Source organism: Cnephaeus nilssonii (genome assembly GCF_951640355.1).
Source record: "Cnephaeus nilssonii genome assembly, chromosome: 3".
Classification (NCBI taxonomy): Eukaryota; Metazoa; Chordata; class Mammalia; order Chiroptera; family Vespertilionidae; genus Cnephaeus; species Cnephaeus nilssonii.
In genome coordinates, this window is record NC_137074.1 from 7,122,642 (window position 1) to 7,141,694 (window position 19,053).

At 51.1% G+C, this 19,053-nt stretch overlaps 2 protein-coding genes across 3 annotated transcripts in view; one reads left to right on the forward strand and one right to left on the reverse strand.

Annotated features, from left to right (window-relative positions):
* Positions 1-230: 230 nt before the first annotated feature.
* Positions 231-13,119, reverse strand: RSPH1 (radial spoke head component 1). Its single transcript, XM_079766851.1, has 9 exons — positions 13,002-13,119; positions 11,121-11,234; positions 10,912-11,017; positions 9,285-9,375; positions 8,653-8,788; positions 6,213-6,284; positions 2,505-2,664; positions 1,418-1,576; positions 231-347 (listed from the first exon to the last, which is right to left on the reverse strand). Exons 1-9 carry the CDS (start codon positions 13,053-13,055, stop codon positions 295-297), a joined length of 945 nt encoding a protein of 314 aa, XP_079622977.1. The 5' UTR covers positions 13,056-13,119; the 3' UTR covers positions 231-294.
* The window catches only part of SLC37A1 (solute carrier family 37 member 1), a gene marked incomplete at its 3' end in the record, with an annotated part of 57,217 nt that continues 51,133 nt past the window's right edge, over positions 12,970-19,053 (forward strand). The window contains exon 1 of one of the 2 annotated variants that reach the window (XM_079766849.1): positions 12,970-13,101. Of the gene's footprint in view, positions 13,102-18,669; positions 18,711-19,053 lie in introns of those variants that run through there. The other variant, XM_079766848.1, reaches the window with a different exon arrangement.

Genomic DNA, 19,053 nt, shown 5'->3' on the forward strand with positions numbered 1-19,053 from the left:
TCCTAGCTCAGCCGGGAGTCCCCTCCATCTCCATCTCCTGTAGAGGGGCAGGTGTATAGCAATTCTTCATCCTAGGAGAAGACACGCTGAAAACCAGGGCAAGGCAACCTGGAAACTCTTAGTTTAAAGAACTGGAAGCACAGGCGATTTCAACAACAAAGGAGAATGAAAAATTTATTTGCAACTGTAAACCATTTTCACAAACAACTAAATACGAAAGATTAGTAACTGGTGGGTGTTAACTCCCCGAGCGCCAGGCATTCGGTGGCACAGGCTCCTCACTTTGGGCCCATCTTAGTCTGGAGCATCGGTTTGCCTAGGGTCATCTTCTTCGAAACCCACATTTCCTGGGAAGCAAAGGGAAACATGAGTATTTGATATGAACTTTTTTCTATTTTAAAATTCTTTATTTGCCGAGTCGGCATGTTGGACTGGATGGTTGTCCGTGTGAGGCTGTCCTGTGCATCATAGAAGATTTAGCAGCATCCCTGGCCTCTGCCCCAGAAGATGCCAGTAGCACTGCCCGCCACCCTGCCCAGCCCTCCAAGTCTCTCGATGCTGCCAAATGTCCAGAGGCCAAAACCGCTGAGCCAAGGCAATGTCCTTCTGTCCAGGCTGTTTCGGGAACCTGAAGTCTCCGATACCAGCTGGTCCTGATGTCATGACCCACTCTCTCCCAGCCTGGTTCTCGACTCCTCATCCTGAGTATTGCTCACGCCCCCTCCTCTTGCTCACCCCACCTCGGGTTCTGAGTGGGGAAAGCCTTCCTAGGACCTGCAGTGGCAGAAGCTTCTAGATTAATGGTGCATTCAAACCCATTTAAAAAGGGCTGGCCTTTTTAAATGGGTTTGAAATCTCAGTGGTTGAGCATTGACCATGCACCAAGAGGTCACCGGTTTGATTCCCGTTCAGGGCACATGCCTGGGTTGGGGGCTCCATCCCAGCAGGGGGCGTGCAGGAGGCAGCTGGTTATCACTCATTGATGTTTGTCTCTCTCTCCCTTCTAAGAATCTATTTAAAAACAAATTATTTTTAATAATAAAGGACTGGTTCCGAACATTGCCAGCTCCTACCCCTGTGCCTCAGCCCTGGTAAACCACGTGACAATACACAGCCAAGCTCTGCATTTCTAGCGGGACTCTGCAGCCTGAGGCCTGCTCGCCTGGTAGAAACAGAGATTAGCAAAGAGCAGAGAGAGGGTGTCCGCGGGACCTGCTGTCCCTGCCACCGCAGGAGGTTTGCAAGAGCACCTGGGAGGGAGCAGCACCCCTGTGGGTCCCACGTGAGTTCACAGAAGGTGCTCAGAGACCTTCTCCCAGCCTGGCTGGGGGCGGGGGGGGGGGGGGGGGGGGGCGGGGGCGGCGAAGAACCTCCCAGCCTCTCCCAGTGTGTGTGACCTCCCAGAGCTCAGGCTCACCCTGCTGGTCTATGTTGTCAAAGCGGAACTCCTCCCGGCCGTACTCGCCGCTCTCCTCCCTGAAGTTATCGGCGTCTTCCTCTCCGGGCCTCATGAAATCGGCCTCCGCATCTGAGAGATCCGCTGGAAGCTGGGCCTCCTCCCCAGGCTCCCCCCGGGCTGCGAAGAAACAAAGGAAAACAGCGTCCCGCAGGGCGCAGGCCTGTGCAGGGTGGCCGCTTCCTCCCCTGCTCGGGACCCTCTCTCCCTCCTGCCGAGAGCAGCACCCCGCTTCTCCCTCAGGGGACCACGCCTCCCCAGTGGACGTCACCCAGCTCCAGCCCAGGCCGGAGAGCATCCGGTCCCCGTCACAGTGACTGTTCGGGGATGATGACTATGTCCCAAGGGTTCTGATGATCAGACTGACAGAGAGGAACAGCTCTCTGCTCCCCAGGGCTCTCAAGCTGATGGGGTGACAATTTGATAAAGTCATTGAGGATGAGTCTCCAAGGGGAAGAGAGCAGAGCCACCGCCTGTGAGAGGAGAGACCCTACAGCTGTGGCCTGACCCAGCCACACCTGGGTGGTTGAGCATTGACCTCCCAGGTGCAGTCACCCGACCTCCCAGCTGTGTGAACCAATAGACGAGTGTTATTCCCCTGAGGCCAAATTGACCTGGCTTCTCAGCACTTGCAGTTCTGCAGCATCCCAGGCGCCTAAGTGCCCCTCAGGAAGACCTGTTGTGATGGACGTGGCCCAGACCCTTCTTCAGGGAAGGGCTTGTCCCCCAGCTGCTGTCAGCTGGCTTTCCCGAGGCCACGCCCACAGGCAATCGTTGACCAAGGCGAGGGGATAAGTGTTCCAAGGGACCTTTTAGCTCCAGGGCTTCCATGGAATCAACCAAGGTGTTGAGGGCCTGAGCCGTGGCTGGGATCTAAGCACTCAATCCTGCTGATTCGGTGCTAGGAGGCCGGGTCCCAGAGCCTCTCCCTAATAACCCCATGCATACGGGAGGAACCAGGCGTCGGCTCCCCAGGAGCCCGGCCGCAGCCGGCCTGTGCAGAGGCTGCTACTCAGCCCACCCCACCCCACGCCTGCCTGGGCCGTACCCTCGGCTGCCGGGGGCTCCTCCTGGCCAGGCACATCCGCAGGCGGCGGCTCCTCAGCGAGGGTCGGTGTCCACAAGGCCAACTCGGTGATTTTGGTAGCTTTCCACTTTGGAAGGGCAGTTATTAACGACTCCTCCTCCTCTTCCTCTTCCACTCTTTCCTATTGGAAGGTGAAAAATGTGAATTTGCCTACATTTGTGTAAAACGAGGTGTGGGATACTTAGAGGAAGGGGAGAAAGGGCAGGTGTGTAATTGCATTTGAGCATTAGTATAACACAGTGGCCGGCAAACCGCGGCTCGCGAGCCACATGCAGCTCTTTGGCCCCTTGAGTGTGGCTCTTCCACAAAATACCACGTGCGGGCGCGCACGTACAGTGCGATTGAAACTTCGTGGCCCATGCGCAGAAGCCGGTTTTCGGCCTGGGCGAGTGTATTTTGAAGAAGTGGCGTTAGAAGAAGTGGGGGTGTCGGTCGCATGTGGCTCGCGAGCCGCGGTTTGCCGACCACCGGTGTAACACGATTCAGAGAGCAGATCAATTGCCAGCTTCCCAGGTACAGTCTTTGCGGCTCTGGAAGGCACTGGGATGGGAAAAGGAAGGGCAGAGGGATGCTGTGCCTACCCTCTCCCTGCTGGCACCCGGAACGCCTGTGGACTCACTCCCCAGCCCCTGGGACAGGTGAGATGTGACCAGGCCGAAATGCACTTCTCCATGGCTCAGCCATGTTTCCCTGCTCTGAGACTCCCTCTACACAATAAAGCTAACATTGCAGGAGGAAGAGGCCTCGCAGCCTGCTCAGACAACCTTGCAGTGATGGTGAAGGGGCTAAAGACTGCAGCTCTCGTTTCAAGGGTTATGGAGGGAAAATAAAATCCCAGAGCAGCTACTTCCCATCACTCAGCCCACAGGAGGAAAGCCACGGCGTGCCACGACCCCGCGCCACGAAGCACAAGCCTGAAGCCAAATCCACGTGCTTGCCTCCATGACCAGCATCCACTTTTATTCCATCTCAGTTTTGTAAACGTTGCTCACAATTAACTAAGTTGACGCCATGAGTCATGAAACGGTTGCAACGTGTACTTTGAAAAAAACATTGTTCCAGGACTTCGCATCGGTAAACTTTTCTGTCAACTATCCGGGGCTTTGCTGGCCACCTGGTGTCTGTGGCCACTACGCACCCTGCCGCTGTCGTTCCAAACAGCCGCAGGTGACGGGTAAATGAGCCGGCGTGGCTGAGCTCCAGAAAGCCTTATCTACAAAGCAGGATGTGGAACCACAGGCACTGAGGGTGGGGACATAAATGGTGCAGCCACGACAGAAAACCTTGGGAGGTTCCTCAAAAAACCAACCATAGCATTACCCTATGACCCAGCAAGGACACTCGGAGGTATACACCCAAAAGGACTGAACAGAGAGACTCAGGCAGATATGTAGAGACCAATGTCTGTTGCAGCATTATCACAGTAGCCAAGAGGTAGAAACAACCCAGGTGTCCATCAATGGAGTGTTACTCAGCCATAAAAAGGAAGTTCTGACACCTGTGAGAACATGGCCAAACGTTGAAAACACTATACTAAGTGAAAATCCAGACACAAAGGACAAATGTTGTATGATCCCACTTACATGAAACATGAAACAGGCAAATTCATAGACAGAAGGTAAACCAGAAGTGACAACTGGGGCGGGGGGGGGGGGGAGGGAGGGGAGAAAGACACTGTTGAACGGAGACAGAGTTTGGAGATAAAGAGAGTTTCGGAGATGGATGGTAGTGATGGCTGCATGACACAGTGAATGGATTAAATGCCACTGGAGTGTACACTTAAAAATGGTTAAAATGGCCAATGGTGTATGTATTTTACCACAATTGAAAAAAAATCAAAACAGGCTGCCACCAGGTTTGGTCCGTGGCTGCAGATCACCCACCACCCCTTCGCTAAGGGACTGCATTCCCCTTTGGGGGCCAGAAGTGAAAATTTAGGCTTTTCTGTTTCGTCACAGTCTGATCCTCACCAGAGCACAGTGGTGGCCACGGACAAAGGCCCGCTAGTCGAGTGCGTTAGTTCACAGACTTATTCCCGATGGGGATGGTGGTGGGGGCTTATATCAGTGTTTCCCCCCTTAGATGTTACTGATGCCCTTCCAACTTGCTAATCATCATCCTGAAGTACTGACTTCTTTTTCTTTTTATTACATTTATTGGGGTGACATTGGTCAATAGGATCATATAGGTTTCAGGTGTGGGTTTCTATGTTACAAGATCCGTATATTGCACCGTGTGCCCACCACCCAAAGTCAAACCTTCTCCTGTCACCATATACTAGGACCCCCTTCCCCACTCAGGAAAAGCTAAGAACCATATGATTTCACTCAACAGTGTGGTGGTTGCCAGAGGAGAATGGGATGAAATACTGACCTCTAATTTCACTTTTGCCCCAAGAGCCTAAAACTGAAAAATACTTAATAAGATGTGTTTTTTTATCACTTCACAAGTTAAACAACTGCTCCATCGCCAATAAGACCATGGCGGCTAGATTTGTTACTAGTGGCCGTACAGTGAGTAGCAGGTCCTTCGGGGGCCAGGTGAGAGGTGTCCAACCCCAGGGAGAGCAAAAGCAGGAAACAGTCGCTGTCAGTCGAACAACAAAGACAGTCAAATGTGCGTTAAGTTCGGGGCTAGTGTATGGGCGACACACAGGGACCAATGCGCTGAGTAGCAGAACCGCGTGGGAAGGTGGCACGTCCCTGAGGACTTGTGGGCACCCTCCTCGCACTCAGACTGGGCGTCCTGGGAACCAGGAAGACACGATGCTCAGGGGTGGTGGGGGCCTCATTTTTAGCGACAAAACCAAGCATTTCAGCCATTTCATGTTTTATAGTTAACTGGGGAAATGACCTGGCCAAGGGGGTCATGGAGATTCTGGGCACAGCAGAGAAGGTGGACATCAACCCACAGACCTCAGGGAACCACGGGCTGTTTTGGGGAACACAGTGGCTGTGGTGGAGTGATACAAAGGAAGTAGAACACCACAGGGGAAGGAACCAGGAGAAGAGGGGGGGCTCAGGGCCTGCCTAGTGGGGTGCCCAGGGTGAGCCTTGGGATTGTGGGGGTGTTGGGGGATGCCTGAGGTATTTTACTAAATTTCCTATTGTCTACAGGCCTTAGCCAGCCAATAACAGGAATACACACACACCCCTCCCCCCAACACACACACACACACACACACACACTCACACACATTTGGATGCCTAATAGTGACAAATTAGCTGGCTAATTTCAACATGAACCACAGAATATCAATTTAGTATTAATATTAATGTTAAGTATTAGAAAGGAACCAAAAGAGAAAATTGTAAGTGGCGTGAGTCATCCAAATAGCCCCGAAGCACTGAGTTGTGGCACGATTTGGTGACATCGCCGTGACAGTTCAGTGGATATTTCTGGGCCCGGGCTGCCCAGAGCCCTCTGGCTGGCTCCGAAGTAGCTGGTTCCTCTGCAGGAAACCAGGCCTGGCTGCCAGCCATCACTGTGACCTGATCTCGCTGAGTTCTGGCAACGCAGTTCCAGACTAACAGGGGCCAGTGAAGGAGCGGGGGAACGGGCAAGTCCCTGAGCGCTGGCGCCACTCTCCTCCGCTCCCTCTAGGGGTTCGATGCTCTGGGCCGCTCTCTGGCCCAGAGTGCAGGAGACGACAAATCCCCGGCCACTTACCACATCTGTGACCCGATACTCGCCGTGCTGCTCACATCCAATGTCAAACACATACTTCCCGGGGCCCATAGGCTATGAGCAAAGAGAAACCAAGAGGTACTTCACTCTTGAGAGTCAGCACCCAATAGAAAGTCCAAAATGCTTTAGAAATGCTACCCCCATGAAACCAACCTGCATCATGCGATTAAGAACTAATGGCTAACAGAATTGCAAAGTACAGGGCCTATTTTGGTTGTTTTTAAAACTTTAACTACTGCCCTAACCGGTTTGGCTCAGTGGATGGAGCATCAGCCTGCGGACTCAAGGGTCCCAGGTTCGATTCCGGTCAAGGGCATGTGCCTTGGTTGTGGGCACATCCCCAGTGGGGGCTGTGCAGGAGGCAGCTGATTAATGTTTCTCTCTCATCAATGTTTCTAACTCTCTCTCCCTCTCTCTTCCTCTCTGTAAAAAATCAATAAAATCTATACTTTTAAAAAACTTAACTACAATTAATCCCTTTATACAAGTAATGTATTTATTACAAAAGTTTTACTAAGTCCACAGCCACAGGCAAACTAGATAGAGATAGAACTACTAATGATATTTTGATGTAATCTCTGTAACCTTGTTTCTTCTAGGACAGAGGGGTTTTGACTTAAAATCTGATCATAATTACATATACTGACTGCTATTCTATTTTTACTAGACATATGGCATGAGTGCCTTCCCATATGTACCAATATCCTTCCACAGCACCAGTTGTCAACCTGTATTTTATTTCTTCTGAGAATTATAATCTATCCTACGTATTCACTATTGCCAATATTTGGTCTGCTGACACTTTTCGTGGACAAAGACTGCCAGAGTAAGCATATTCTGGGTTAAGTCATTGTATTCACTTTGGAGAGTTCCCTCAGGGTAAAGTTTCAGAAATAACATTTCTGGACAAAAGTATGCACAGTATATATACACACGAATGAGGCTCCCACAGAAGCAAGTAAGAGCCTCTTTGTCCTCAAACCCTTGTGGTTTTTTTTGGACCTCACCATTTTGCTCTATCTTTACATTTTTAAATATATGAACAAATCATTGTAAGTCATACCTTTTAAGTTATTTAGGAAGGTTGAATTTTTTCATATATTTTTTGACCATTTAAATCACATTGATGTGTTTTATATGTTAACTGTTGCAAATGTCCTAACCCCATTCATCATATAACTCTTACTAGTAAATTTCCTTTCTAGTATTTTCTAATCTATAAAGGATTGTTTTTATTAGGCAAAATCTGGCTTTTTGTTTAGAAAGTTTTCCTCATTTTAAAGTTAATAACCTATTTTTCTCCCAGTGATTTTGTTTATATTTAAATCATCGTTTCTTCTAGAAAGTGTCTTTATCTATAAGCTGGAGGACAAACTCTGATTTTCTTTTTCTCCCAAACGGTTACCAGCACCATTTCTTGACTTCTCCCGTCATTTCCTTAGCAATTTGAAGTGACATCCTGATCGAGTGCTACACTGGGACACATCCTTGCATCTGTCACTGGACTTGCTGCTTCTCTTATCTGCGTATCTCCATCCTGATGAATACCCACAGAGCAATGCTGGGAACGCATGGGCCGTGTGCAGGTTTGAGGAGAATGAGCTGTTTTACAAAGACTAACTAGGAGAATCTGAAACTAGAGCTTGATCATATGTAAATGAAAACTGAGTTTAAGAGAGTCTGAGGTTACTTCATGGGATCCGTTAAGTAATCCCAATGTCAACATCTAACAGCTTTCACTTGCTCAGCAAACTCTTTCTTCAGGGACAGTGTCTGCTCAGCCCCTGATCGGAGCCACAGGAATGCCAGGCTGGTAGGTTCTGAGTCCGTCGGTTTCTCTGCACCCCACTAGGGCTCGGACAGAAGGGCAAGCTGAGCCACAAAGTCCTGCCCACAGAGATGACCGGAGTGGGTATTGCAACCTGGAGGCCTCAGGCCCAAGGTCTGGTGCTCCGGGCGGTTCTCCGGTCCCACAACCACCAGGTGAGGGGGGCTCATAGTTTTCCTCCCCAGCTCCAGCCCTGCGCCCCCCAGGGGAGAGAAAGTCAGAACCCCCACACGCTCAACCACAGAAAACCTTCAGTCGTTCCCGACAAACGAGGATCTCACATCTGATTCCCCCATGAGACCGAGCACCCACAACAAGGGGGCGGCATGCCCGTGTTATAAGGACGTGCCCGGCCACTGCTGGGAGAGACTGCGATTTACTAGGATGCAGAGAAACTGGCCAGCCCCCCACCCCCCAACTCTGCCCCCTGTGGGTTATCAGGATGCTCGGAGGCAGGCACAGCTGTCCGGTTTCCCATATTCAGAGGGATGGAGGGTTTCCCTGGGTTTCCAGTATTTTCCGGGCACACGGACACTCAGGCTGGGGAGAAGGGTACTTGTATTTACAGGCAAACATCACTTCCCGCTGACTTACGTTTTTGTTCAAGTACTTGCCCTGGTACCTGTGGTTCAGGTGAATGAGCTCGGCCGCGCCCTCCTGCTGTCCGTTCACCCAGGTCCCCACGTACTTGCTGCCGGTCTCCGCGTAGAGATAGGTGCCTTGCCCGTGCCTGGGGGAGACAGGGGCACAAAGCCTGTTGATCCGAAGCATGAGAACCCTCCCGGGTGTGCAGGCAGGCCGTTCACCGAGGGCGCTAGGCTGACACAGGGTCACGGCCATCGTCTCCTTTATCTGCCCCAGCAGAGCATGGCTCCTGCTCCCTGTGCCCACGCATGGGGCGGGCATCGCCTGCCGGACAGCGGGGGCCTTCCTGCGGGTCAGCTGGTTCTCACGTGAAGAGGCAGTGCTCCTGGGAGCCGAGGCTCAGTCCCCAGAAGGTTCTTGCTCTGTGCGCTCACCCCCCAGGGTCCTGGGGTGCAGGACCCACGTGCTCTCCCCGACGGGTCTGCACCTGCATCGTCCCGCAGCCTCACCTGAGAGCCTGGCAGGGTTTGAACTGCCTGGCAGCCTTGGCACGTGAGCTTTAGTCACGATCCTGTTTCTTAATAAGACATCGTCATGTTCTCATGACGTGAATTATCTACGGGACTGAAGAGAGAGCGAACCTTTGGTGGGCGAACCACTCTCCGGTGTAGGTGTCGTTGTTGACATAGTAGTAGACGCCGTGGCCGTGCCGCAGGTCGTCCACCCACTCCCCTGGAAGACACGACACAAAAGCAAGCCCTGGTGAGAAGGGAGCCGCCCTTGACCCCTTCACCGCTGTCTCTTTCCGCTCCGGCTCCCCTCCGCCCCTGCCTCCCGGCCGGATGGCACGGAGTAGAAAGCTGGCTGAGGGGGGCTGAGTCAGGGGGTAACTGAGCACGGGGTTGGGCACGTGTATGGATGGGGGCCACAGTCACGTGTGTGCGGCCAGCAGCACAGCGAGGGTTCAAACCAGGGCTCGTCTGCCCTGCCGCCAGCGGTGCCGGCACCACACTGCTCTGCCTGGTGTGTGGTTAGGGCCCCAGCAGCCACGTCAAGGCTTGGTGCCGGCCAGGTGCCAGCATTTCCCTCCATTCCCCACCTCGCCCTCCGGTTCCTAAGTGGTGACGATATCACACAAGTAAGTGGCGACCCAGCCCACATTTACTGAGTGCCCCCCATCCCTCAAGCATGATCCTGAGGGTTCCATGTATCGTAATTCCCTGCAAACGAGAAAGCCAAGGCAGGGAGCGATGAGGTCCCCTGTACACGGTCACACCTTGCCTTTTGGGGTCACAAGTCTTTTGGGAAATCTGATGAAACTAGAGAACGTCTTCCCAGAAAAGAAGCCCAGAGCATAGACTTTTGCACACAGTTTCTGAAGGCTCGTGCCCACTCCCCACTCGTCTCTCTCCCCAGGGTGGGGACTTGCTTTGTCCCCTGCTGGGACTAGACCAACACTATAGGCACCACCAGATGACCATGGTGCCGGGCCAGCAGTGGGGTTCTTGGAAATAAGGGAACCAGAATCTTCCTGAGACGTAACACTGGCATGTAAAGAACTATCACGGAAATAAGAACACCAGTTTAGCCCAGCTGGTGTGGCTCAGTGGTTGACCATCGACCTACAAACCAGGACGTCAGGGTTCGATTCCTGGTGAGGACACATGCCCAGGTTGTGGGCTCCATCCCCAGTAGGGGGCATGCAGGAGGCAGCTGATGCATGATTCTCTCTCATCCGTGTTGTTTCTATCTCTCTCTCCCTTCCTCTCTAAAATCAATTTTAAAAAAAATTTTTTTTAAAGAACACTAGTTTAACAAGGCAGAATGCCTCTTTGACAAGAAGGCCTCAGTGAAGGCTCTACCAGGTCTAAACAAGCGGTGTGTTCCTCAGAAGAGGGGTCTGCCAGAAACGGGGACAGCAAAAACCACTTCAAACAGACGAATGCCGCAGAGCGTCGAACGTCCTGGGTGCAGCCCACTCCCCAGCGTTGGTGCTCGCCCAGCAGCCGCCCTGGCATTCGCTCCCCAGGACCCAGGCTCACAGGAGAGAACGTGCCGGTCACAGGGACAGTCACATGTCTCATAACTACAAGGCTTTCTGGTTTCTGCATCAACCCTGTGAACACAGGAACACAGTTTGTGTTCGTTGAGTGACTGACACATCCGGAAAACTTTCAACTTTCTCATTCTTCTCAGTATTCACAGAAGAGTTCAATCCCAAACGCAGACCTCTGCAGCACAAAAAGCTGCTTTGCGAGAACATGTTACCTTCGTATTTTGATCCATCTGGGTATATAAAAGTGCCTTGACCATGCTTTTTATTTTTAATGTATTCTCCGACGTATCGAGCACCATTTTTAAATTTGTAGATCCCCTGAAACACATTGATTATAGGATTCATGTCATTCCTGCGTTAAATACTCACTCATAGAGCGTTAAATAGAGAAAACGACCCACGCAAAGTCACCGATTCTGACCTGGCCGTGTCTTTTTCCGTGTTCATAGCTCCCCTCGTAGGTGTCCCCATTGGGCAGCCTGGCTCTCCCGTGGCCGTGCCTTTCACCTGCCTCGTTTCGTTCCCCCTCATATTCCTGGCAACAGCAAAAAAGTCAGCATAATGACAGCTGCCACCATTTAAGTGCCAACCATGTGCTAAGCATTTTATATCCCATGGAATCCTCCCGTCCTCAGTAAGGTAGCTAACCATACCTGGGCATTAAAAAGTTACAAATCTGCCTGGCTGTTTTGGCTCAGTGAACAGAGCATCGGCCTGCACACTGAAGGGTCCCGAGTTTGATTCCGGTCAAGGGCACAGGCCAGGGTTGCAGACTCCATCCCAGTAGGGGGTGTGCAGGAGGCAGCCAATCAATGATTCCCTCTCATCGTTGATGTTTCTCTCTCTCTCTCTCCCTCTCCCTTCCTCTCTGAAATCAACTTTTTTTTAAAAAAAGTTACAAATCCAGTGGGGCCATTTGAGGAGAGAAACTAGAAAGCTGACTGGGCAGGTGTTGTAGGTTGGGTTCCCTCAGAAGCAGACCCTGAGCAAGTGGATCTTTCTAAGTGCTCCAGGGAGAGAGCGGGGTGACAGATGCGGCAGAGGAGGCCACCAAGCACGGGGAATGTCCAGGATGTCCCGGACTCAGCCTCATCGCACAGGGGATTCTGGAGTGCAAATCACTGCAGCTTGTCCTGGGTTTCAGCACAGCCGCTGGCTGCCTGGGATTGGGCTCCCTGGCCCCTTCTGGCTTCCCCTACTGGCCAGGCGGCTCCGTTGCATTGAGGGGCTCGGGGGTGGAGCAGCAAAGCAAGTAGGAGCTGGGAGATGCAGGCACAGAGCTAGTTAAAAGGTATGAGTAGCCACACAAGAGGTGCTAGGCTTTTCTGTTAATTGGAAACTATTTCAACCCTGTGCCCTGCGCACACGCAGAGGTTAAGGCTAGGAAATGGCCTCCCTCTGGCTTTAGAGAGGTTAATCTCCCAACAATATATGCTCACACAGAGCCCAGCTCCCCTCACTGTTTGTGCATGCCTTGCCTCCTCTCTACCGCCTAAATCAAGGAGCAATTCCAATGACCTGGGTCAGTCCCCAAGAGTGAAGAAAGCACAGGTGATTCTAGACCAGTGGTAGGCAAACTGGGGCTCGAGAGCCACATGCGGCTCTTTGGCCCCTTGAGTGTGGCTCTTCCACAAAATACCACGGCCTGGGCGGGTCTATTTTGAAGAAGTGGCGTTAGAAGAAGTTTAAGTTTAAAAAATTGGGCTCTCAAAAGAAATTTCAATCCTTGTATGTTGATATTTGGCTCTGTTGACTGAGTTTGCCGACCACTGTTCTAGACCTAAATGGTAAGCTCTCCAGGAAACCTTGGCTGAGTCAGAGACCTCCTCAGCATTGCTTGAAGGCTGCCAGGAAGCGGCTCTCCGCCCTCCACCCCAATCCTGAGGAGCCAAGCCCCACGGCGGAAAGACTTATTCAACAATAGTGTGGCACCTAGGGAGGAGCCAGCCATCCAGGAAAACTGCCTGGGTGGAAGGTAATGGCAGGGAGGATGCTTGGGGCCTTTGACTCGGGAATCTTTGCCTTTAACAGGAAGAGGGTTGGGGAGGAGGACAGAGCGAGAAGGGATGTGGCCAGCGGACGTCATGACGTTTCACCTTTCACCGCCGACTTCCAAGACGCGGCGCCCACTGCGGCCCGCGTGCTCTCCGTCCCTGGCTGGGCCTCCCGGAGCAGGGGGCGGGAAGGGGGGCGCCTGTAACTGGCCTCCAGACCTCCCTATTATGCAAACCCGGCCTGGCCTCCGGGGGTCCGCCTGCCACCGCGCACCCCGGGAAGCCCCTCCCTCTGCCGGAGCTCTCACCCCAAGATCAGCTTCTCCCTCCTCCTCCAACTCCTCCGAGCCCAGGTCCGACATGGCCTCGCCTCAACCTAGATCCCCGCCGCCGGCGCCACTCTAGTCCGTAAGTACCAGCCACCCCCGCGTCCTCCGTCGCCATAGAGACGCGTCCAGCCCCGCCTCCCTCCGGGAGCGGGCGGAGGGATGCGAAGGCGCTAGGAGGAGCCACCCGCCACCCTCGGATGCTGTCATAGCAACGGGACACATCGGCCAATCGCTGCCCGGGACGATAGGGGAGGCGGGGCCTGGGGCGGACTGGGTACCCGCCCGCTGTCTAACCCTGTGCCACGTGGCTGACCCCAGGAATCCCTTTTTTCGGGCTGCTGGGTGATGCTGCAACGCGGAGCCCCCCTTGAGTCAGGCCCCTAAGGAGAAGGGATGCGGGAGGCGCTTTGGGCCACCTCTAGAGAGGGCTTCACCCTGCCGGGTATTGGCACTGGCCCTTCGGACCCCGCTCCTCGGTTTCTGGGGCACCTGCGGACTGGTCGGCTGCACCCCACCTTTCCGGGCTCGTCCCGCCCTGCGGCGTTGGCGATCCGCAGAGATGTGTCCCTCTGAGATCTTTCGTCTTGTTCGTACACATCTCCTGACACGGAGGCAGCTCTGACCTCTGAGCAGATGCGCTCGCCCGGACTCACACCACTTCCACTCCTCTTCCCGTCACCTGACAGTCTCCTCCGGACATCTGACCCCGCCCGCACAGGCCCTCCTGATCTCTTTCCCAATTCCTCGGTCATCACCGGGTCCAGGCCTTCTTACCCTGTAATCTCTAGCCGTAGCCTCCAGCCTCTGGCCCTCTCAGCCACCCACACTCCTCCTCAACCCAGAAACCCACATGGGGACCAGTCTCACCCGCTGGAATTCAGTATCTCCATGGTCAAGGCCCAACCCATCTTCTTAGCCTCATGGCCCACCATCCCCTTCCTATAGTTGTTACCTGCTTCACACAAAACCAAACCACAGGCAGGTCCCCCAGATACACCCTTCACTGCCCACTTCTGTGCCTTCGCCGGTGCCATACCCTCTCCCTGAAATGCCTTCCTTCCCCAGCTTCTCTATTAACAAGCACAGCCATTCTTCAAAGACTAAGGGGCCACTTCCCCTCCCCCCCCCAAAAAAATCTCCAAATTCATAAGGGCACCCTCAGGGAGAGAGGAGGTATGGGACTTGGAGAAAGAGGAAGGACTTCAACTCGATGTATCATCTATCTGTCCATCATCCATCCATCAGCTATTCTAAAGGTCTGAGTGTGACAAAATGCAATTTTCTATGTGATGTGTGTATTCATATATATTAAGCATATTTCTCTGTATTTTAATTTTTTACTTTAAATATGTGAAAACTCCTTCCTGCAGCTTCTATAGATACTTCTAGTTAGATGTGCTTTCTCTCTCTCTCTGAACTCTCATAGTACCTTGAATCATCTTTATCACACACAAGACAAGTTCTGTCTCCTGTAATAGTCATCTGTGTGGTTATCTGATTTCTGGATACTCAGAAAACATGCCACCCTTATATTTGTCTCCCCATGCACCTAGAAAAGTGGTTTCACACCGTAGATGCTCAACCAAGCCAGTGAAATATGGTCGAGGTGGGTTTTTTTTTAAATATGTTTTTATTGATTTCAGAGAGAGTGAGGGAAAGGGAGAGAGGAATAGAAACATCAATGATGAGAGAGAATCATTGATCAGCTGCCTCCTACACACACCCCTACTGGGGATTGAGCCCAAAACCTGGGCATGTGCCCTGATAGGATATCGAACCTCCACACACACATATATTACAATTGAGCATGTCATTAAAATAAAAACATCAAAAATATTTTGTGTTAGAAATAGGAATGGTAATCAAGAATATACAAATAAATGTTAGTTTTTTGCACATAAAAATAATTGTCAGAAATTTCACTTTCAAATTTGCTCTAACAATGATGGTAACTGTTTGCTAAGTTCTGGCTGTGCTGGTATGTTTTAAGAGTTTTATATGAATTATCTCTCTCAGTCCTCATGGTCATTTCCCCATTGTACAGCTAAGGAAAGGCAACCTCAGAGAAATGAAATTATTGCTCAAGATTATTCAGCTAGTGGGACTCAAACCAAGTATTCTGACTGAAGAGCCATTACTGTCAATCACTACCCTCCCTCCGATTTAAGTGAATCACTCTGATTTTCCGGGAGTGGCCTTAAACCACTTAGGAAGCGGAGAAGCACGGGCTCAATAAGTCTTAGATCGGAAAAAAAAAACAAAAAAACAGAAAGTGGCTGGAGCAAACCCTGTTCTAGATCACATCATTAGCAGCTGGGTGCCTAGCCATAGTGCTAGGGAATCCTAAAATTTACAATTTGATTTATGCCCCACGCATGCAAATTGGTCAGAGTCGCCCCCCTCCCCCCGCAAAAAAAAAAAAATTTCTTTTTTTTTTAATTGATTTTTTTACAGAGAGGAAGAGAGAGGGATAGAGAGTTAGAAACATCCATCAGCCCAAGGTACATGCCCTTGACCGGAATCAAACCTGGGACCCTTCAGTCCGCAGGCCAATGCTCTATCCACTTAGCCAAACCGGTTAGGAGATATATATATATATATATATATATATATTTCAATACAGTAAAATATATATATAGTTTCAATACAGTAGTTTCACTACACTCCAAGTTTAACAAGTGTCCAAATAAGGCCTCTCAGCTCCCGGCAGCAGCCACTGGACAAAAGCCTAACTCCTCCTTCCAGAAAGAGGCTGCTCCCAGCGCAGGGCAGGCACAGCCGTACCTGCTCTCTTCCATGGAGCCTGGGGAGTCCTAGGAAGAGCAGTGAGGTTGATTCCTGGTACCCCACACTCCCCAACCCCCTGTCCCCTGGGTGTCTCGGGAGTGCTTGGTGATCATAGAAGCAGCTCGTTCCAGTTCTGAAGGCCCTCCAAAGACGCTTAACTCATCTTCCTCCTTTCTAACCGGGAATGCGAGGCGCAAAGGGAAGGGCATTCTTTTCTACCTCTTACAAACCTTGTCAGGGAGACACTTCCCATAACCCACCACCAGGGGCTTCCCATAATCCACTGGCAGGGGTCGCCCAGCCACTATTTCCCATCATTCACCAGGACGGGCTTCCCGTCATCCCCCAGGAGGGATTTCCCATCATGCCCAGCAGGGCACTGGCACTGATGCCGCCCATCGTGGAGAAGGGCAGCGCCCGGCAGCAGGGCCTCAGGTGAGTGGAGAGGAAGCTGCCTGCGGGTCCTCCTCCGCGCTCCCTTTCCCTGGTGAGGTGAGAAGTTATCTTCCTGCCTTTCTCACAAATAAATGAGAGACGCCGCCCCTCTCTACCGAACGCCCGCCAAGGCAAAAAGGAGAGTAAAGAACGCTCCGTCCTGGCCGGCCGTGGCCCTCTGTGGCCCTCTCCACCGAGGCCTTCCGCATGGCATTGCCCCAGGGAGAGACCCCGTCTTGGAAGCCCTCCCGGGGGGTCCCCTGCTGATCTGCCACACCTTTCTGACCCACCTCCAGGCTGGGGGCCAGGCAGCCTGGCGGTTGCCATGACAACTGGCTGGGCCTTTCTTCTGGGCTGCCCAGGACAACACAGAGAAAAGGCCTCAGGAACGAGGGGAACCAGAAGGATGCAAACAGGGTGTTCTGGTTTTTGTTTAAGCGTGTAGCCACCGCCCAGATAAAAAGCAGGGACTTTCAACAAAATGAATCCAGGCCCCTCTTAGCTATGGAAATGTGAGGCTATTAAAATGTTTGTATTGCAAGGTTAACTATTATGTACATGCACATGTATAAACATACACATACTGATATAGGTATATATATATATATACACACACACATATCAAAAAGACAGAAATTGCAACTTCTTTTTTTAAAATAGTTCTTATGGCTGTTAGTGGGTAGGCGTCAGACCCAGGGTTGTAATCCTAGCTGTTTGCTTCTTTCTGAAGCCAATTCACCCATCTGTAACATGGAGACAATATGAACTGCCCCCTTGGGGCTGTGGCAAGGTCTAAATAAGATGTTTATAATGAGCTTAGCACAGCGCCTAGCTCGCAGTAAAGCACTTAGTGGATGTTAGCTATTATTTTACTAATCATACTGTTGTCTCTCATAGAGTAGGGTAAGCACCTTTTGTCTATCAATAGGTCTTTGGGGAACTTTTGACTCATTTTCCATCATTATTTCTTTCTGACCAGGATCAAACTGCTAAAGATGGTTCCGTCAATAACTGTTAGTGGCCACCAGAAGTTAGTCTGTGATGAAGAGATTATGCTGAAGCATAACATAAGCATTAGCACTGATACACAGGAGGGTGGGAAGAGACCGAAGTTTCTAAAAAATACATCAACGTGCAGATTCTTAAGTGTTAGTAAGTATTTTAAGTGTTTGAGGTTCTGTCTCTTGTAAAAATAGAAACCAAGAAGGAGGAAATAAACAGATACATCCACACCTTAGGATATTGAAGATACTGTCATCAAGAGAGGAAAACAAATTCTTTTCCGCCCAGAAAGCAGGATTATTCAGCAATGCCCCACAACCAGTGGGGCAGCCGGGTCAGTGGAGTCAGCCAGGGTGGAGATGAGCTGTCAGGAAATCCCACAGACCAGAAGTTCATGTTGGGCAGCAACTCAAGGGTAGTGACTCAGCTCTGCTCCCCTCCCCCACCACATAGCACAGTACGCAGCATATAGTAAGTGCTCAATCAACATATGCTTCTCACATTGAATGTTAGATCTATTTTGCCACACAGCTGTACTTTATGCAACACTTGGGAAAGAAGGGGGAAAAAGCAAAGTACATCAATTTTTAACTCTTTATTATCTTTTTTATTATTATTATTCTTAAACCAGATTCCATTTTCCAGGGGCTCTCTCAATAATACATCAGTTAAATAACTACAGCTGGATGTGCTGTGTCCCTAGGTCATAAGGTCATATTTGGGGGTGGAAGGGGGAGGAGGCTATGAGGAAATGAGAAAAAGAATTTCAGACCCGTTTGTGGCAAGTTCTGTTTAAAAAAAAAAAAAAAATTAGCCAAACTGTGATACCTTGTGGCTACATGTTAGTTCCTCATTCTAAAACGGATGTCACTCTTCCCTACTAGTGGATATGGAAGGTTGGGTCTACTTTCGATATTACAGATGGCCTTGCTCTGGCCAGTGGTGGTGGTGGGAGACCCCATGGTACAAGGGGCTGCACCTTCCAGGGCCTACGGATGGATCAGGGGAGGAGCCTGCAAGTTGAGTGACATGTACACTCTTCTCTCAGAATAAGGTCCCTGCCCAACCTGCAGGCACATCATGAGGATCAAATAAGATAATGCGGGTAAAAACGCTCTGGAAAAACCAGGTGCTCTATAACGGTAATATAATATTTGATGCATACAGACGAATACAGGTTCACTTGTGTCAGTAATGTAGCCAAGTAATGCAGTGGAACCCCTGTGCAAACCACTCTCCAAAATAAAGGAATGGATGAACAGCGTCGTTGTGAACATCTGAGGGCACAGGTCCCTGTCCACATCTCGCATCCAGCTCTGGAATTCAGTTACATAGATTGAAGAATTATGGGACCACTGGGGAGGAGCATTAAAACTAAACACATACTCCCTACCCCATTGCCTCCTAGAATGGCCCAGCCCCACTCTCTCCACCAGAGTGACCCCGGCTGCTCCCTCGCCTGCTGTAAGTAACTTCTTCTTTGCTAATGTGATGGGCAGAACAGCGTCTCATGGTGCCTTTACTCTGAATTCCTCGGTCATTTGTGAGGATAAGCCCCTTTCCCCCAAAGGGTTATTGCTCATCTCCATTAACTGTTGTCAGTTATTTGGATCATTTTCCTACAGGATGCCCTCACCTGTCTGTGTGGTTGTTCCTTCTTTCTGAAATGTGATTCCCATGTTCCTCTACCTGGTAAACAATCCTTCACCTTCACTGCCTTACCCAGATGTCACCTCCTTGGGGACACCTTTCCTCATTGCCTCAGCCCCTTCAGACCATCGCTGTGCTGTGCTTCTGTCACTCTCCC